The sequence below is a fragment of the Salvelinus alpinus genome, chromosome 29 (assembly GCF_045679555.1).
Source record: "Salvelinus alpinus chromosome 29, SLU_Salpinus.1, whole genome shotgun sequence".
NCBI lineage: Eukaryota > Metazoa > Chordata > Actinopteri > Salmoniformes > Salmonidae > Salvelinus > Salvelinus alpinus.
In genome coordinates, this window is record NC_092114.1 from 16857625 (window position 1) to 16877624 (window position 20000).

A 20000-nucleotide genomic window follows, 5' to 3' on the forward strand; every position below is an offset into this window, starting at 1 on the left:
AGGGAGAGAGAGGGAGAGAGAGGGGGAGAGAGGGGGAGAGAGGGGGAGAGAGAGAAAGCGAGAAAGAGGGGGAGAGAGAGAGAGAGAGGTGGGAGAGAGAGAGAGGAAGAAAGAGGGGGGAAAGAGAGGGAGATATATTAAGTGTCACTTCCATTTCTTTAAAAAAAAAAATAGAGAAGTAATGTACAAAGATGTGGAAAAGTGTGTGTGTGTGTGTGTGTGTGTGTGTGTGTGTGTGTGTGTGTGTGTGTGTGTGTGTGTGTGTGTGTGTGTGCGGTACTCACGCCACAGTGATGCAGGCCTCTCGTACCACCTGTGATCGGAGGTCTTTAGCTGACAGTTTGAACGCTCCGTCCAACAGCCTCAGGTGTTGGTAGAAACACTCGTACTCCGTCGCCCCGGCAACAATCAGCGAGCGGATCTTCTTCATTGCGGCGGCTCTCTGGTCCCAGTCATGTTTGTCATCAGAACAGATCTCTCTGATCTTATTCAGGTTATCCTCCAGGTCACGAGATGAGTAGATCTGACACAGAGAGAGACAGAGACAGACGAGACAAGAGACAGACGAGACAAGAGATAGACGAGACAGAGACAAGCGAGGGAGACAAGCGAGAGAAGAGAGAGACAGAGACAGACGAGACAGAGACAGACGAGACAAGAGAGAAGCGAGAGAGGAGAGATTTATTTCACACTAGTGATGGTATACAAACTGTCTTTGTCTACATTGCTTGCAGTCCTGGTACTAATGCATACTAGTGTGTGTTACCTGTACTGTGGGGACGTCAGTGAAAGCTTTGATGAAGTCTTCCTCATCGATGCCCCCGGTTCCATCCTTAGACGCACCTAGAGACATAGGTCAGAGAGGTCAGAGTACATGTATCCCCCAGTCTGAGTGACACTGTAAGTTGTCCCACCCAAGCACTATCTGACCTGATTCAACGATACTATTAATGTACTAGAGCAGGGCTGTCCAACCCTGTTCCTGGAGAGAAACCCTCCTGTAGGTTTTAACTCCAACCCTGTTCCTGGAGAGAAACCCTCCTGTAGGTTTTAACTACAACCCTGTTCCTGGAGAGAGACCCTCCTGTAGGTTTTAACTCCAACCCTGTTCCTGGAGAGATACCCTCCTGTAGGTTTTAACTCCAACCCTGTTCCTGGAGAGAGACCCTCCTGTAGGTTTTAACTCCAACCCTGTTCCTGGAGAGATACCCTCCTGTAGGTTTTAACTCCAACCCTGTTCCTGGAGAGAGACCCTCCTGTAGGTTTTAACTCCAACCCTGTTCCTGGAGAGATACCCTCCTGTAGGTTTTAACTCCAACCCTGTTCCTGGAGAGAGACCCTCCTGTAGGTTTTAACTCCAACCCTGTTCCTGGAGAGATACCCTCCTGTAGGTTTTAACTCCAACCCTGTTCCTGGAGAGATACCCTCCTGTAGGTTTTAACTACAACCCCACTAACCTGATCATAACTAAACTGATTCAGCTAATTATTCTAATCAGGTCCTCTAGATTAGGATTGGAGTTGAAACGTGACTGATGATGACAGATAGAGCCACAGAGATGTGACTGATGATGACAGATAGAAGAGCAGAGACATGACCGATGATGACAGATAGAAGAGCAGAGATTTAACTGATGATGACAGATAGAAGAGCAGAGACGTGACTGATGATGACAGATAGAAGAGCAGAGACGTGACTGATGATGACAGATAGAAGAGCAGAGACGTGACTGATGATGACAGATAGAAGAGCAGAAATGTGACTGATGATGACAGATAGAAGAGCAGAAATGTGACTGATGTCAGATAGAAGAGCAGAGATATGACTGATGATGACAGATAGAAGAGCAGAGACATGACTGATGATGACAGATAGAAGAGCAGAGACGTGACTGATGATGACAGATAGAAGAGCAGAAATGTGACTGATGATGACAGATAGAAGAGCAGAAATGTGACTGATGTCAGATAGAAGAGCAGAGATATGACTGATGATGACAGATAGAAGAGCAGAGACATGACTGATGATGACAGATAGAAGAGCAGAGACATGACTGATGATGACAGATAGGAGAGCAAAGACATGACTGATGATGACAGATAGAAGAGCAAAGACATGACTGATGATGACAGATAGAAGAGCAGAGATATGACTGATGATGACAGATAGGAGAGCAAAGACATGACTGATGATGACAGATAGAGCCACAGAGATGTGACTGATGATGACAGATAGAAGAGCAGAGACATGACTGATGATGACAGATAGGAGAGCAAAGACATGACTGATGATGACAGATAGAAGAGCAAAGACATGACTGATGATGACAGATAGAAGAGCAGAGACGTGACTGATGATGACAGATAGAAGAGCAGAAATGTGACTGATGATGACAGATAGAAGAGCAGAGACGTGACTGATGATGACAGATAGAAGAGCAGAAATGTGACTGATGATGACAGATAGAAGAGCAGAAATGTGACTGATGATGACAGATAGAAGAGCAGAAATGTGACTGATGATGACAGATAGAAGAGCAGAAATGTGACTGATGATGACAGATAGAAGAGCAGAAATGTGACTGATGATGACAGATAGAAGAGCAGAGACATGACTGATGATGACAGATAGGAGAGCAAAGACGTGACTGATGATGACAGATAGAAGAGCAGAGACGTGACTGATGATGACAGATAGAAGAGCAGAAATGTGACTGATGTCAGATAGAAGAGCAGAGATATGACTGATGATGACAGATAGAAGAGCAGAAACATGACTGATGATGACAGATACAAGAGCAGAGACATGACTGATGATGACAGATAGGAGAGCAAAGACATGCCTGATGATGACAGATACAAGAGCAGAAACATGACTGATGATGACAGATAGAAGAGCAGAGACATGACTGATGATGACAGATAGGAGAGCAAAGACATGACTGATGATGACAGATAGAAGAGCAGAGACGTGACTGATGATGACAGATAGAAGAGCAGAAATGTGACTGATGATGACAGATAGAAGAGCAGAGACGTGACTGATGATGACAGATAGAAGAGCAGAGACGTGACTGATGATGGCAGATAGAAGAGCAGAGACATGACTGATGATGGCAGATAGAAGAGCAGAAATGTGACTGATGATGACAGATAGAAGAGCAGAGACGTGACTGATGATGACAGATAGAAGAGCAGAGACGTGACTGATGATGACAGATAGAAGAGCAGAGACGTGACTGATGATGACAGATAGAAGAGCAGAGACGTGACTGATGATGGCAGATAGAAGAGCAGAGACATGACTGATGATGACAGATAGAGCCACAGAGATGTGACTGATGATGACAGATAGAGCCAAAGAGATGTGACTGATGATGACAGATAGAGCCACAGAGATGTGACTGATGATGACAGATAGAGCCACAGAGATGTGACTGATGATGACAGATAGAAGAGCAGAGACGTGACTGATGATGACAGATAGAAGAGCAGAGATGTGACTGATGATGACAGATAGAAGAGCAGAGACATGACTGATGATGGCAGATAGAAGAGCAGAAATGTGACTGATGATGACAGATAGAAGAGCAGAGACGTGACTGATGATGACAGATAGAAGAGCAGAGACGTGACTGATGATGACAGATAGAAGAGCAGAGACGTGACTGATGATGACAGATAGAAGAGCAGAGACGTGACTGATGATGGCAGATAGAAGAGCAGAGACATGACTGATGATGACAGATAGAGCCACAGAGATGTGACTGATGATGACAGATAGAGCCAAAGAGATGTGACTGATGATGACAGATAGAGCCACAGAGATGTGACTGATGATGACAGATAGAGCCACAGAGATGTGACTGATGATGACAGATAGAAGAGCAGAGACATGACTGATGATGACAGATAGAAGAGCAGAGATGTGACTGATGATGACAGATAGAAGAGCAGAGACATGACTGATGATGACAGATAGAAGAGCAGAGACGTGACTGATGAGGACAGATAGAAGAGCAGAGACGTGGCTGATGATGACAGATAGAAGAGCAGAGACGTGACTGATGATGACAGATAGAAGAGCAGAGACGTGACTGATGATGGCAGATAGAAGAGCAGAGACGTGACTGATGATGACAGATAGAGCCACAGAGATGTGACTGATGATGACAGATAGAGCCACAGAGATGTGACTGATGATGACAGATAGAGCCACAGAGATGTGACTGATGATGACAGATAGAGCCACAGAGATGTGACTGATGATGACAGATAGAAGAGCAGAGACATGACTGATGATGACAGATAGAAGAGCAGAGATGTGACTGATGATGACAGATAGAAGAGCAGAGACGTGACTGATGATGACAGATAGAAGAGCAGAGATGTGACTGATGATGACAGATAGAAGAGCAGAGACATGACTGATGAGGACAGATAGAAGAGCAGAAATGTGACTGATGATGACAGATAGAAGAGCAGAGACGTGACTGATGATGACAGATAGAAGAGCAGAGATGTGACTGATGATGACAGATAGAAGAGCAGAGACATGACTGATGATGACAGATAGAAGAGCAGAGACATGACTGATGATGACAGATAGAAGAGCAGAGATGTGACTGATGATGACAGATAGAAGAGCAGAAATGTGACTGATGATGACAGATAGAAGAGCAGAAATGTGACTGATGATGACAGATAGAAGAGCAGAAATGTGACTGATGATGACAGATAGAAGAGCAGAAATGTGACTGATGATGACAGATAGAAGAGCAGAAATGTGACTGATGATGACAGATAGAAGAGCAGAAATGTGACCGATGATGACAGATAGAAGAGCAGAAATGTGACCGATGATGACAGATAGAAGAGCAGAAATGTGACCGATGATGACAGATAGAAGAGCAGAAATGTGACCGATGATGACAGATAGAAGAGCAGAAATGAGACTGATGATGACAGATAGAAGAGCAGAAATGAGACTGATGATGACAGATAGAAGAGCAGAAATGTGACTGATGATGACAGATAGAAGAGCAGAAATGTGACTGATGACAGATAGAAGAGCAGAAATGAGACTGATGATGACAGATAGAAGAGCAGAAATGTGACTGATGATGACAGATAGAAGAGCAGAAATGTGACTGATGATGACAGATAGAAGAGCAGAGACATGACTGATGATGACAGGTGAAAAGGCTCCTGTGAAGGAGCCAGAAAAACTCCTCTTCTGTCAGTATGTTCTGCTTCCTCATCTAGCCCAGGATGTTCCCCAACATTTCCCATCAGGCCCCCCTTCCAGCATTGGGGAACATCTCCTCCCACCACACACTATTTGTTCCGGGGTGCAGAGAACATTTTGCAGCTTTTTGTTTGTTTGTTGTTGTTGCAATTCGAGACATGTGTCCATGTCTAATGTGTATTCATGTGATATGAGAAATTCAAAACATTACAACAAAATATATGAGCTAAATGAAAAAAAACTAGCTACAAAACGTTAGTTTTAATTACGTGTTACTTTTATTTCTTATTCATATACATTGTTGCATTGTTGGTTAAGGGCTTGTAAGTAAGCATTTCACTGTCAGGTCTACTACACCTGTTGTATTCAGCATTTCACTGTCAGGTCTACTACACCTGTTGTATTCAGCATTTCACTGTAAGGTCTACTACACCTGTTGTATTCAGCATTTCACTGTCAGGTCTACTACACCTGTTGTATTCAGCATTTCACTGTCAGGTCTACTACACCTGTTGTATTCAGCATTTCACTGTAAGGTCTACTACACCTGTTGTATTCAGCATTTCACTGTAAGGTCTACTACACCTGTTGTATTCAGCATTTCACTGTAAGGTCTACTACACCTGTTGTATTCAGCATTTCACGGTAAGGTCTACTACACCTGTTGTATTCAGCATTTCACTGTAAGGTCTACTACACCTGTTGTATTCAGCATTTCACTGTAAGGTCTACTACACCTGTTGTATTCAGCATTTCACTGTCAGGTCTACTACACCTGTTGTATTCAGCATTTCACTGTAAGGTCTACTACACCTGTTGTATTCAGCATTTCACTGTAAGGTCTACTACACCTGTTGTATTCAGCATTTCACTGTAAGGTCTACTACACCTGTTGTATTCAGCATTTCACTGTAAGGTCTACTACACCTGTTGTATTCAGCATTTCACTGTGAGGTCTACTACACCTGTTGTATTCAGCATTTCACTGTAAGGTCTACTACACCTGTTGTATTCAGCATTTCACTGTAAGGTCTACTACACCTGTTGTATTCAGCATTTCACTGTCAGGTCTACTACACCTGTTGTATTCAGCATTTCACTGTAAGGTCTACTACACCTGTTGTATTCAGCATTTCACTGTAAGGTCTACTACACCTGTTGTATTCAGCATTTCACTGTAAGGTCTACTACACCTGTTGTATTCAGCATTTCACTGTCAGGTCTACTACACCCGTTGTATTCAGCATTTCACTGTGAGGTCTACTACACCTGTTGTATTCAGCATTTCACTGTAAGGTCTACTACACCTGTTGTATTCAGCATTTCACGGTAAGGTCTACTACACCTGTTGTATTCAGCATTTCACTGTAAGGTCTACTACAGCTGTTGTATTCAGCATTTCACTGTCAGGTCTACTACACCTGTTGTATTCAGCATTTCACTGTAAGGTCTACTACACCTGTTGTATTCAGCATTTCACGGTAAGGTCTACTACACCTGTTGTATTCAGCATTTCACGGTAAGGTCTACTACACCTGTTGTATTCAGCATTTCACTGTAAGGTCTACTACACCTGTTGTATTCAGCATTTCACGGTAAGGTCTACTACACCCGTTGTATTCAGCATTTCACTGTAAGGTCTACTACACCTGTTGTATTCAGCATTTCACGGTAAGGTCTACTACACCTGTTGTATTCAGCATTTCACTGTAAGGTCTACTACAGCTGTTGTATTCAGCATTTCACTGTAAGGTCTACTACACCTGTTGTATTCAGCATTTCACGGTAAGGTCTACTACACCTGTTGTATTCAGCATTTCACTGTAAGGTCTACTACACCTGTTGTATTCAGCGTATGTGACTAATAAATAGGTATTTGATTTGTTCTAGCCATTACCCAGCTCAGGAGAAAAGGGTAAAAGGGTGAATAAAGTTAGCGTTTTATATCGGACGTCTCAGCAGTCGTGTTTTAGTCATCAAGACTAACGAAATAATCAAAGAGACTAATGATATGAAATTAATCGAATAAACTTTATTTGCAAATGTTTATTTTATTACAGTGTGAGTAATGCTGTCTTTCTAAAAGGTAAACAAGGCTGGACTTCCATGGAAATAGGATCCTGCCTCTTACCTCCGATCTTGGAACCCGTAATGTTGGGTCTTCGTGCAGCAGAGGACTCTGCCGACTTCTTGGGGACCTTGGGGACTTTGAAGGCAGCCTGAGCATGGTTCCCATCTGCACTGTCCGCATCATCCTCAAAACTACGGTCTGAGGCGAGAGAGATGGAGAGAGAGGGAGATGGAGAGAGAGAGAGATGGAGAGAGAGATGGAGAGCGAGAGAGAGAGAGATGGATAGAGAGAGATGGATAGAGAGAGAGAGATGGATAGAGAGAGAGAGATGGATAGAGAGAGATGGATAGAGAGAGAGAGATGGATAGAGAGAGAGAGAGAGATGGATAGAGAGAGATGGATAGAGAGAGAGAGAGAGATGGATAGAGAGAGATGGATAGAGAGAGAGAAGAGAGATGAGCAACATTCTTAGTGCTGTCATTATCGTACTTCTACTATTTCCCTAAAGTAGTTAAAGAAAGAAGAAGTGGAGAGGAAGGGGGTGAGGAAGGGGGGGTGAGGAGGGGGGAGGAGAGGAAGGGGGAGCTGAGGAAAGGGGGAGGAGAAGCGAGGAGGGGGGAGAGGTGAAGAGGGGGGAGGGGAGGGGGAGAGGTGAAGAGGGGGGAGGGGAGGGGAGGAAAGGGGGAGGAGAAGCGAGGAGGGGGGAGAGGTAAGGAGGGGGGAGGAGGAGGAGAGGAAGGGGGAGGAGAGGTGAGGAGGGGGAGGAGTGGTGAGGAGGAGAGGTGAGGAAAGGGAAGGAGAGGTGAGGAGGGGGGAGGAGAAGCGAGGAGGGGGGAGGAGAGGTGAGGAAGGGGGGAGGAGAGGAAGGGGGAGGAGAGGTGAGGGGGAGGAGAGGTGAGGAGGGGTAGGAGTGGTGAGGAGGAGAGGTGAGGAAAGGGAAGGAGAGGCGAGGAGGGGGGAGGAGAGGTGAGGAAGGGGGGAGGAGAGGTGAGGAAGGGGGGAGGAGAGGTGAGGAAGGGGGAGGAGAGGTGAGGAAGGGGGAGAGGAGAGGAAGGGGGAGAGGAGAGGAAGGGGGAGAGGAGAGGAAGGGGGAGAGGAAGGGGGGAGGAAGGAGGAGGAGAGGTGAGGGGGGAGGAAAGGAAGGGGGAGGAGAGGTGAGGAGGGGGGAGAAGAAGGGGGGAGGAAAGGAAGGGGGAGGAGAGGTGAGGGGGTAGGAGAGGTGACGAGGGTGGGGAAGGAAGGGGGAGGAAAGGTGAGGAAGGGGGGGAGGAGAGATGAGGAGAGGGGAGGGGGAGAGGAGAAGGGGGGAAGAGAGGAAGGGGGGGGGGGGAGTAAGGGAGGGTCTTGGCTGTAGAAAAGAGCAGAGTCAGTGCTGATCAGTCATCAATAGTCAACCATAGAAACACAGAGGCCACTGGCTGCAGCAGCTAACACAGCTAATACTCTCTCTCTCTCCAACACACACACCCAGCTACACAACAATCACTAACAGTGAATTAGAGGTGGGCCGTATACTCTATTTTACTATATACTGGTAGTGACGCACAGACCGGTTTGGTCCCGGACCCACACAATGTCAAAATGCAGACCATCAAAAAAAATAAGCATTTTGAAACATTTCACCTGCGTTTCATATTGGGGACGTGCAACTAGAGTTTTGCTTTACACAAAATACATTTGTGCAACACATTCGGCAGAAAATCGTTTAGCAGATGACAACATAAGTGCAACTATTTGGCTAGCAGCCAAGAAAATGAGCTTACAACAAAGAAAGCAAGGTCATTTTTGCAAAAACAATGCATGGCCAGGTTAGTCATTGAAAGAATGTAGCCAGATACATTTTCAAATGTTTTGCTTCTAGTTAATGTTGCATTTTAACTTGTTACCCGGAGAAAATCTACACTGGAGACAAAAACTACACAGGAGACAAGTAGCCTCCACATCAGTCAGAGCTGTCTGGTGATCCAACGATGACAGCAAAGATATTTCCTCCGAGTGGAAAAGTGTAAATGAAGCACAAAATGAGTCCTTCCTTCATGGTTTGGAGCGAACACTGACTGAAGCAGAATTTACAATAACAAGCCTTTTATATCTGCTTTTACAAAACGTAGCAAGTAATTTTTAATGTTATTTTAAATTTTATTTTCTGCATGAAAAAAAATGCAGTCCTGCATTAACATGATCCCTGGCACAACCAACACACAAATCACCCAAACACACCCAGTCAACCCCCCCACAACATCATCCAAACACACCTAGTCAACCCCCCCACCATCACCCAAACACACCTAGTCAACCCCCCCACCATCACCCAAACACACCTAGTCAACCCCCCCACCATCACCCAAACACACCCAGCCAACCCCCCCACCATCACCCAAAACACCCAGCCAACCCCCCCACCATCACCCAAACACACCCAGCCAACCCCCCCACCATCACCCAAACACACCTAGTCAACCCCCCCACCATCACCCAAACACACCCAGCCAACCCCCCCACCATCACCCAAACACACCTAGTCAACCCCCCCACCATCACCCAAACACACCCAGCCAACCCCCCCACCATCACCCAAACACACCCAGCCAACCCCCCCACCATCACCCAAACACACCCAGCCAACCCCCCCACCATCACCCAAACACACCTAGTCAACCCCCCACCATCACCCAAACACACCTAGTCAACCCCCCCACCATCACCCAAACACACCCAGCCAACCCCCCCCATCACCCAAACACACCCAGCCAACCCCCCCACCATCACCCAAACACACCTAGTCAACCCCCCCACCATCACCCAAACACACGCAGCCAACCCCCCCCCCCCCCCACACCATCACCCAAACACACCTAGTCAACCCCCCCACCATCACCCAAACACACCCAGCCAACCCCCCCACCATCACCCAAACACACCCAGCCAACCCCCCCACCATCACCCAAACACACCTAGTCAACCCCCCCACCATCACCCAAACACACCCAGCCAACCCCCCCACCATCACCCAAACACACCCAGCCAACCCCCCACCATCACCCAAACACACCCAGCCAACCCCCCCACCATCACCCAAACACACCCAGCCAACCCCCCCACCATCACCCAAACACACCCAGCCAACCCCCCCCCAACATCACCCAAACACACCCAGCCAACCCCCCCACCATCACCCAAACACACCCAGCCAACCCCCCCCCACCATCACCCAAACACACCCAGCCAACCCCCCCCCCCCCCACCATCATCCAAACACACCCAGCCAACCCCCCCACCATCACCAAAACACACCCAGCCAACCCCCCCCCCCACCATCATCCAAACACACCCAGCCAACCCCCCCCCCCCCCACCATCACCCAAACACACCCAGCCAACTCCCCCACCATCACCCAAACACACCCAGCCAACCCCCCCACCATCACCCAAACACACCCAGCCAACCCCCCCACCATCACCCAAACACACCCAGCCAATCCCCCCCCCCCCCCACCATCACCCAAACACAGCCAGCCAACCCCCCCACCATCACCCAAACACACCTAGCCAACCCCCCCACCATCACCCAAACACACCCAGCCAACCCCCCCACCATCACCCAAACACACCCAGCCAACCCCCCCCCAACATCACCCAAACACACCCAGCCAACCCCCCCACCATCACCCAAACACACCCAGCCAACCCCCCCCTACCATCACCCAAACACACCCAGCCAACCCCCCCCCCCCACCATCATCCAAACACACCCAGCCAACCCCCCCCCCACCATATCCAAACACACCCAGCCAACCCCCCCCCCCCCCCCCCAGCCAACCCCCCCACCATCACCCAAACACACCCAGCCAACCCCCCCCCCCCCCCCCCCACCATCACCCAAACACACCCAGCCAACCCCCCCACCATCACCCAAACACACCCAGCCAACCCCCCCACCATCACCCAAACACACCCAGCCAACCCCCCCCCCATCACCCAAACACACCCAGCCAACCCCCCCCCCCCCCCACCATCACCCAAACACACCCAGCCAAACCCCCCCCCCCCCACCATCACCCAAACACACCCAGCCAACCCCCCCACCATCACCCAAACACACCCAAATAACTCACACCATCAAACACACCCAAACACCCCACACCATCAAACACAGCCAACCCCCCCCACATCATCAAACACAGCCAACCCCCCCCCCCCCCCCCCACATCATCAAACACAGCCAACCCCCCCCACATCATCAAACACAGCCAACCCCCCCAACCCCCCCACATCAAACACAGCCAACCCCCCCCACACCATCAAACACAGCCAACCAACCCAGCCCTTATTCACACAAAATGAAGCCAGCACTAATGTAAGCTCTTTCAGAAACACACAGAGTGCCCAGCCCTGCACTCACAGTCACAGATGCGTTTGCAGATGAGGCGCCGCATGCCTCCAGTAGGGCGTGGTTTTGGGGCGCCACCTTCTTCTCAGACCCGTACCCCAACACACCCTCCCGCCCCATACACACACCTTTCAAAATGGATCTACACACACTTTACTGCCATCCGAAAAACCCTCCACCCATATCACTGATGGCATTTTCTCTCTCTCCCTTCCTTCCTCTCTTCCTCGCTCAATCCCTCTTCTCTCCTCCTTCCCTCTGCAGACAGGCAGCCAATCGGCGCAGCGACGACATCATGCTGTAGCAGTCAGTGCGGAGGAAGGGGAGTGTGTGTGTGAGAGTGTGTGTGTGAGAGTGAAGCCCCTGGAATTCTAACATGGTTTATCTAGCCTCCCTCACAGCAGCTAACCTAAGCTCATTACCATCAATACACACACACCCACCGAGGCAATGATAACTTCACACACACACACACACCACACACACACACACACACCGAGGCAATGATAACTTCACACACACACACACACACACACACTACAAAGTGCCTCATCATATTTCACATACTCTGATATCCATAGAACTAAGACCTCCACACACACAGAGAACACAAGGCTGAGTGGGCTGTGGTGGTGTAGAGATCAGATCAGGAGGGAGAGGAGACAGAGGGGAGGTGTGTGGGGGGGGGGCACACCCCTCCAGCTGAGACCTGATCTTTAAAAACATCCACAAACATACCCCTCAGTTCCATCTCAGGACGGAGCGTGTGCAAAGCTGTCATCAAGGCAAAGGGTGGCTTACTTTGAAGAATCTCAAATATAAAATATATTTTGATTTGTTTAACCCTTTTTGGGGTTACTACATGATTCCATATGTGTTATTTCATAGTTTTGATGTCTTAACATATATTCTACAATGTAGAAAATAGTAAAATAAAGAAAAACCCTGGAGTGAGTAGGTGTGTCCAAACTTTTGACTGGTACTGTAAAATATGTATTTGATTAAACATTATTTATTTTGGGGCCTTTAATCTGCAATTAGCTCACACAAACACATTGAATAACAGATTGACTACATGGAACAGATAGTACCAAAAAAAATATAAAAAAAGAAAGAAATGTCTGAAATGTCTCTCCTATATCTGAGCGATATAAGAAAGATTATAATATTTTTTTTTGGTACATGTATTTAATCCCATATTTTTGGCATTAAACAGTCTCCGCATGACTCGTTTCAGGAAACTAGGAGTATGTCACGGGTCACTACTTCACAGGAGAGGCATTTGAACGTAAACTTTTATTTTTATTTTTTTTAATCAAAATGTGTTTTTTGGCAGGAATGCCTTCTGGAACATGTGAACTTTCATGTGTCTTAACAACAAACTTGTACGCCATCTGTAAATACGAAAACAATTGTTAAATTACGAGTCTAGTTGGTTTAGTCACAGACAAAAAGAGCAACCTTCCCGCTAGCCATGATTGGCTGAGTTAATGAGTGGGCTGGACATGCCGTGAGAGGAGAGAGGATTGGTCTGCCATGTAGCCCGATTCTGTCTATTTGAGTTGGTCAGTATGTCTATGTAATCCTGTCTAACGCAGCTTTTTTTATTTTTATCTATATATCACGTAATAGCAATGCATAACATGCTGACCAGACCGGACACGTCACAAAATAAATGTAGAAATCCATTTTATTCAATTATTGCGCCAACGAACGTCTGCGATGCCAAGGGCTAAAATAGAAGTCCTTTCTATTTCTGATGCATATCGCGCTGAAAGTCCTGCCTCTCCCATCTCCTCATTGGTTTATAGAAGCAGGTACCCACGTGCCATCTCCTCATTGGTTATACCCACGTGGGTGATTGAAAGACAAACTGTTTTGCCGGTAGTTGTGGTAATACTATGAAAGATGCCAATCACATTTACATTTACATTTAAGTCATTTAGCAGACGCTCTTATCCAGAGCGACTTACAAATTGGTGCATTCACCTTATGATATCCAGTGGAACAACCACTTTACAATAGTGCATCTAACTCTTTTAAGGGGGGGGGGGGTTAGAAGGATTACTTTATCCTATCCTAGGTATTCCTTAAAGAGGTGGGGTTTCAGGTGTCTCCGGAAGGTGGTGATTGACTCCGCTGACCTGGCGTCGTGAGGGAGTTTGTTCCACCATTGGGGTGCCAGAGCAGCGAACAGTTTTGACTGGGCTGAGCGGGAACTGTACTTCCTCAGAGGTAGGGAGGCGAGCAGGCCAGAGGTGGATGAACGCAGTGCCCTTGTTTGGGTGTAGGGCCTGATCAGAGCCTGAAGGTACGGAGGTGCCGTTCCCCTCACAGCTCCGTAGGCAAGCACCATGGTCTTGTAGCGGATGCGAGCTTCAACTGGAAGCCAGTGGAGAGAGCGGAGGAGCGGGGTGACGTGAGAGAACTTGGGAAAGTTGAACACCAGACGGGCTGCGGCGTTCTGGATGAGTTGTAGGGGTTTAATGGCACAGGCAGGGAGCCCAGCCAACAGCGAGTTGCAGTAATCCAGACGGGAGATGACAAGTGCCTGGATTAGGACCTGCGCCGCTTCCTGCGTGAGGCAGGGTCGTACTCTGCGAATGTTGTAGAGCATGAACCTACAGGAACGGGTCACCGCCTTGATGTTAGTTGAGAACGACAGGGTGTTGTCCAGGATCACGCCAAGGTTCTTAGCATCACCATATAAGTTCAAAGATGAAAAAGCCTGGAAGGAGGAGAGATGACTAGAAACGATTTGGTTGGCAGTTTTATGTGTGGATTAATTGGCGGAGTAGAGGAGCTTGTGCATTTCAGGTAAAATAACAACTCAATGTTTAGATCTCAGGACAAATGAACTAGCAATAGCAAGCTAGCTAAATAGGACAAATTAGCTAGCAAATGCAAGCTGACATACATGTTTAATGCTTTTCGACCTGTCCCCAAATTAATGTAATTGGTTCAGAGTTTGTTTTGCTATTTTAACCTGCGTGTCGTGATCGCGTTTGGTGTAGGGGGACAAAATAAATTTATGTACGATAGCGTACGATGGCGCGCGCGCACAGCCGGTTTGGGTTCCTTGTAAGTGTCCACTTTCTGGAGGACTGAGTTTTGAAACCAGTTGAATTATAGTATGATAGCTAAGGAGATGGAGAAAACACCTGTCTCATGATTACATCTTTAAACTAAAGGGCAACCTGGCACCCGTGACAGGGAGAAGCGTTCATCCATGATGTACACGGGTAAGAAAGTCTAACTAGCTACATTTTCAGATATTTCACATTTCAAAAAATTGGACAGAAAGTAATTTTCCTTTCAAGTTAAAGTGTAATGTTAGCTAGCTAGCTAACTCTACGAGTATGATCTCATTATTTGTATCTCGGAGCCGTTTGCGTCGCTCTGGCTATCTACTCCAATTTCAGAGCACTCTCATCTGAGTGTGCCACAGTGCAGAATAACTGACGAATTTATGAACGCTCAACACACGTTGAATATGGCCGGTGTCAGTAAACGTTGGCAAATAAGCATAAATTGTTGCCAGCAGCACAAATGCAGTCACCAATGCTCTGGATAACATGTAAACAGCCTAACGAGCTCTGCTAGGGCGAGTCAAATGGTCAGAGTGAGGTGTTCTCTCATTTTGTATCATTTCATTTCTCTCATTTGTACCAAGCTAGCCAACATGCCAGTTAGCGTGGGTGCTTGACTGCTGTTGTCAGTATCAACCCTTAATGAGATGGGTGGGGCTAAAGCTTAAGAGGGTGTGAACCATGCTGAATGGGTGTAGACAAAGAGCAGCTCTCCAGTAGGTACCAAAACATTCAAGGGCCATTTTCTCAGAAGTGAGGTAACAAGTTATTCAACTTTCAAAGCAAAATTACTTTCCCATTGTTCCTCAAATTCAGTGTATGAGACACCATTTTGTAGCTCTGTGTCTCTGCTTTTAGCCAAAGTTAAAAAAAACAACTTCAAATTTTGCTACATAAAACCAAATCAAGGCGGTCGGTCACATATACCATTATTTTTATTATTATATTTTCAACTGGTACCAGGGGACCTTCAGACAAGTCTTGTGAGGCCTGCGTGCATCCTAGAACAAAACATGTACATGTTTGTGAGAGTCTCCCCTTTGCACAGAGGATAATATTAGTGTGTAGCCCAAACGGTTTGGATGCTACTGACAGAAGTTGTACCGGCTTAAGACGAGTCATCTGACACTTGTAGAACAAAACGGAGAACACCATCGTGTTCGTTTATCTCCCTCAACAACTTTAAAAATCTGCTATCCGAGCAGCTAACCGATCGCTGCAGCTGTACATAGTCCATCTGTAAACTACCCACCCAATTTACCTACCTCACTCCCCATACTGCTTTTATTTATTTACTTTTCTGCTCTTTTGCACACCAGTATCTCTTCTTGCACATGATCATCTGATGATTTATCACTCCAGTGTTAATCTGCTAAATTGTAATTATTCGATTTATTGCCTACCTCATGCCTTTTGCACACATTGTATATAGATTCTCTTTTTTTTCCCTACCATGTTATTGACTTGTTTATTGTTTACTCCATGTGTAACTCTGTGTTGTCTGTTCACACTGCTATGCTTTATCTTGGCCAGGTCGCAGTTGCAAATGAGAACTTGTTCTCAACTAGCCTACCTGGTTAAATAAAGGTGAAATAAAAAATAAATAAAAAAAATCTTCCCATAAAGGGTTCATAATAGTTTGTAGGCCAAACCGTTCTGGATGCTATAGATGATTTTATGAGAAGACCGATTTTTCACATTTTTGAAGGTATGGCGGAATGAGACGGTATTTTATGTTTTTGATTAATGAAAGTTCTACATTTACTTCATGAGTAGTGACCCTACTACGGTGGCAACACATATATTCTAAATGATTTCAATGTGTCTTTCTCCATTCTGATTGGTTTATACTGTTCAATTCAACTTCAACCTAAAATAATTTCCTGCACTCATGTTTATTCTAATTCTCTAGTTAAATAACAGAGGGCACTTTGAATACAGTGTTGTTTGAAATGACAACGAATGAACATGCAATGGATGAGTTATTGTGACAGGGTAGGAACCAAAGTGATGTTCAGTGTTTCCTAGGGGACCCTATAATCTTTGGCTACATTACATCTTTATTCATGTAGCCAACATATTCATGCTTCACCTATTCCTCTTTGATTTAGAAGATACTGTTGCACAAACAACATGCCGATTTAAGCCACCAGCACTGGTATCAGCTAACTAGCGAGCTAACTAGCGATTAGCATTAGTGGCAAACACGATTTAGCTTAACTTGCTACGAAAATACAAACTAGCTGTTTCAGATGCAAGAAACACAAACTAATATTGTAATTATAGAACGCTTGTGGATTTCTATTAAGGTCAAAGTGTTGTCATCAACATTGTTGCATTGACCACGCAGACTGGACGAAAGTGTCTCGTTGTCAAGCAACACCAAATGCGCTCCTTGAGTGACAGGGGGCGGGACTAGGTCTGTGTGGAAGCGGCATGGAGAGAGAGAGCGGAGAGGGATGACTCAAGTAGAGGAGTAAACTACACAAATGGACGTTACACACGGTGTATCACATTTAACAAACCAAACATTCAAATACCGGTATAGAAGATAAAGTAAAAAGCCAAACCGGTCCCTGCATCAATACCGGTATATAGTAAAATGAGGTAAACCGCCCAGCCCCAGCAGAAAACCTTATGACACACCTATGAAACTCTATAATCTCTTATGACTTCCCTATGACACCTCTATAATCCCCTATGACTACTCTATAATCCCTTATGACACCCCTATGACAACTCTATAATCCCATATGACAACTCTATAATCCCTTATGACAACTCTATAATCCCTTATGACAACTCTATAATCCCTTATGACAACTCTATAATCCCTTATGACAACTCTATAATCCCTTATGACAACTCTATAATCCCTTATGACTCCCCTATGACAACTCTATAATCCCTTATGACACCCCTATGACACCTCTATAATCCCTTATGACTCCCCTATGACAACTCTATAATCCCTTATGACACCCCTATGACACCTCTATAATCCCTTATGACTCCCCTATGACACCTCTATAATCCCTTATGACACCTCTATAATCCCTTATGACACCCCTATAATCCCTTATGACACCCCTATAATCCCTTATGACACCCCTATAATCCCTTATGACACCCCTATGACACCTCTATAATTCATTGCGACTCCCCTATGACACTACTATAATCCCTTATGACACCTCTATAATCCCTTATGACTCCCCTATAATCCCTTATGACTCCCCTATGACACCTCTATAATCCCTTATGACACCCCTATAATCCCTTATGACTCCCCTATCAACTGGTGTTTATTGAGTCATTAAATTAAATTTAAGCCAGATGCTAATCATTAGCTACCAGCGGCACTATAACAGTCCTACATAACATATTGTAACTGTTAGCATATCAAGCCTCCCCTTGGGAGGGTGAGTCTCTGTCGGGGGAGGGAGAGAAAGGGAAGAGAGAGGGGTAAAGGGAGCTATAGAGAGAGAGAGAGAGAGAGAGAGAGAGAGAGAGAGAGAGAGAGAGAGAGAGAGAGAGAGAGAGAGAGAGAAAATGGGAAGAGAGCGGGGTAAAGGGGGCTATAGAGAGAGAAAGGGAAGAGACAAGGGTAAAGAGAGAGAGAGAAAGGGAAAGGGAAGAGACAGGGGTAAAGAGAGAGAGAGAGGGGTAAATGGAGCTATAGAGAGAGAGCGAAAGGGAAGAGAGGGGGGTAAATAGAGCTATAGAGAGAGAGAGAGAAAGGGAAGAGAGAGGGGTAAAGAGAGCTATAGAGAGAGAGAGAGAAATGGAAGAGAGAGGGGTAAAGAGAGCTATAGAGAAAGAGAGAGAAAGGGAAGAGAGGGGTAAATAGAGCTATAGAGAGAGAGAGAGAAAGGGAAGAGAGGGGTAAATAGAGCTATAGAGAGAGAGAGAGAAAGGGAAGAGAGGGGTAAATAGAGCTATAGAGAGAGAGAGAAAGGGAAGAGAGGGGTAAAGGGAGCTATAGAGAGCGAGAGAGAGAGAGAGAGAGAGAGAGAGAGAGAGAGAGAGAGAGGGAAGAGAGGGGTGAAGGGAAGAGAGAGGGGTAAAGAGAGAGACAGAGAAAGGGAAGAGAGAGGGGTAAAGAGATAGAGAATGGGAAGAGAGAGAGAGAGAGAGAGAGAGAGAGAGAGAGAGAGAGAGAGAGAGAGAGAGAGAGAGAGAGAGAGAGAGAGAGAGAATGGGAAGAGAGAGTGGTAAAGAGAGCTATAGAGTGGGTGAGATAAAAAGATGGAGAGAAATAAAAAGGAGGGAGGGATGAAAGATCATTCATTGTGAGCAGACGGCCCAGGTTGCCATGACGACCTGTTGAGTCCACATCCTCTGGGGAGAAGAGCAGTGATGCAAAACAATCACTAACCCCACCACCTACACACCTAGCCACGCTACACACACACACCTAGCCACGCTACACACACACCTAGCCACGCTACACACACACCACACACACACACACACACACACACCTAGCCACGCTACACACACACACACACACACCTAGCCACGCTACACACACACAGACACCTAGCACGCTACACACACAGACACCTAGCCACGCTACACACACTCACACACACACCTAGCCACGCTACACACACACACCTAGCCACGCTACACACAGACACACACACAAACCTAGCCACGCTACACACACCTAGCCACGCTACACACACACCTAGCCACGCTACACACACACCTAGCCACGCTACACACACACCTAGTCACGCTACACACACACCTAGTCACGCTACACACACACCTAGTCACGCTACACACACACACACCTAGCCACGCTACACACACACACACCTAGCCACGCTACACACACACACACCTAGCCACGCTACACACACACCTAGCCACGCTACACACACACCTAGCCACGCTACACACACCTAGCCACGCTACACACACACCTAGCCACGCTACACACACACACCTAGCCACGCTACACACACACCTAGCCACGCTACACACACACACACACACCTAGCCACGCTACACACACACACACCTAGCCACGCTACACACACCTAGCCCCGCTACACACACACACACCTAGCCCCGCTACACACACACACACCTAGCCAAGCTACACACACCTAGCCCCGCTACACACACCTAGCCCCGCTACACACACACACACACCTAGCCCCGCTACACACACACACACACACCTAGCCCCG

At 46.6% G+C, this 20000-nt stretch overlaps 1 protein-coding gene across 23 annotated transcripts in view; it reads right to left on the bottom strand.

Annotated features, from left to right (window-relative positions):
• LOC139559151 (CLIP-associating protein 2-like) overlaps window positions 1-20000 on the bottom strand; it is a 136647-nt gene that overhangs the window by 56143 nt on the left and 60504 nt on the right. For 22 of the 23 annotated variants that reach the window (XM_071374911.1, XM_071374910.1, XM_071374900.1 and 19 more), the window contains 3 exons: window positions 7379-7516; window positions 767-843; window positions 285-523 (listed from right to left, as the gene is read on the bottom strand). In XM_071374911.1, coding sequence (XP_071231012.1) covers window positions 285-523; window positions 767-843; window positions 7379-7516 — 454 coding nt within the window. Of the gene's footprint in view, window positions 1-284; window positions 524-766; window positions 844-7378; window positions 7517-11719; window positions 11895-20000 lie in introns of those variants that run through there. The other variant, XM_071374914.1, reaches the window with a different exon arrangement.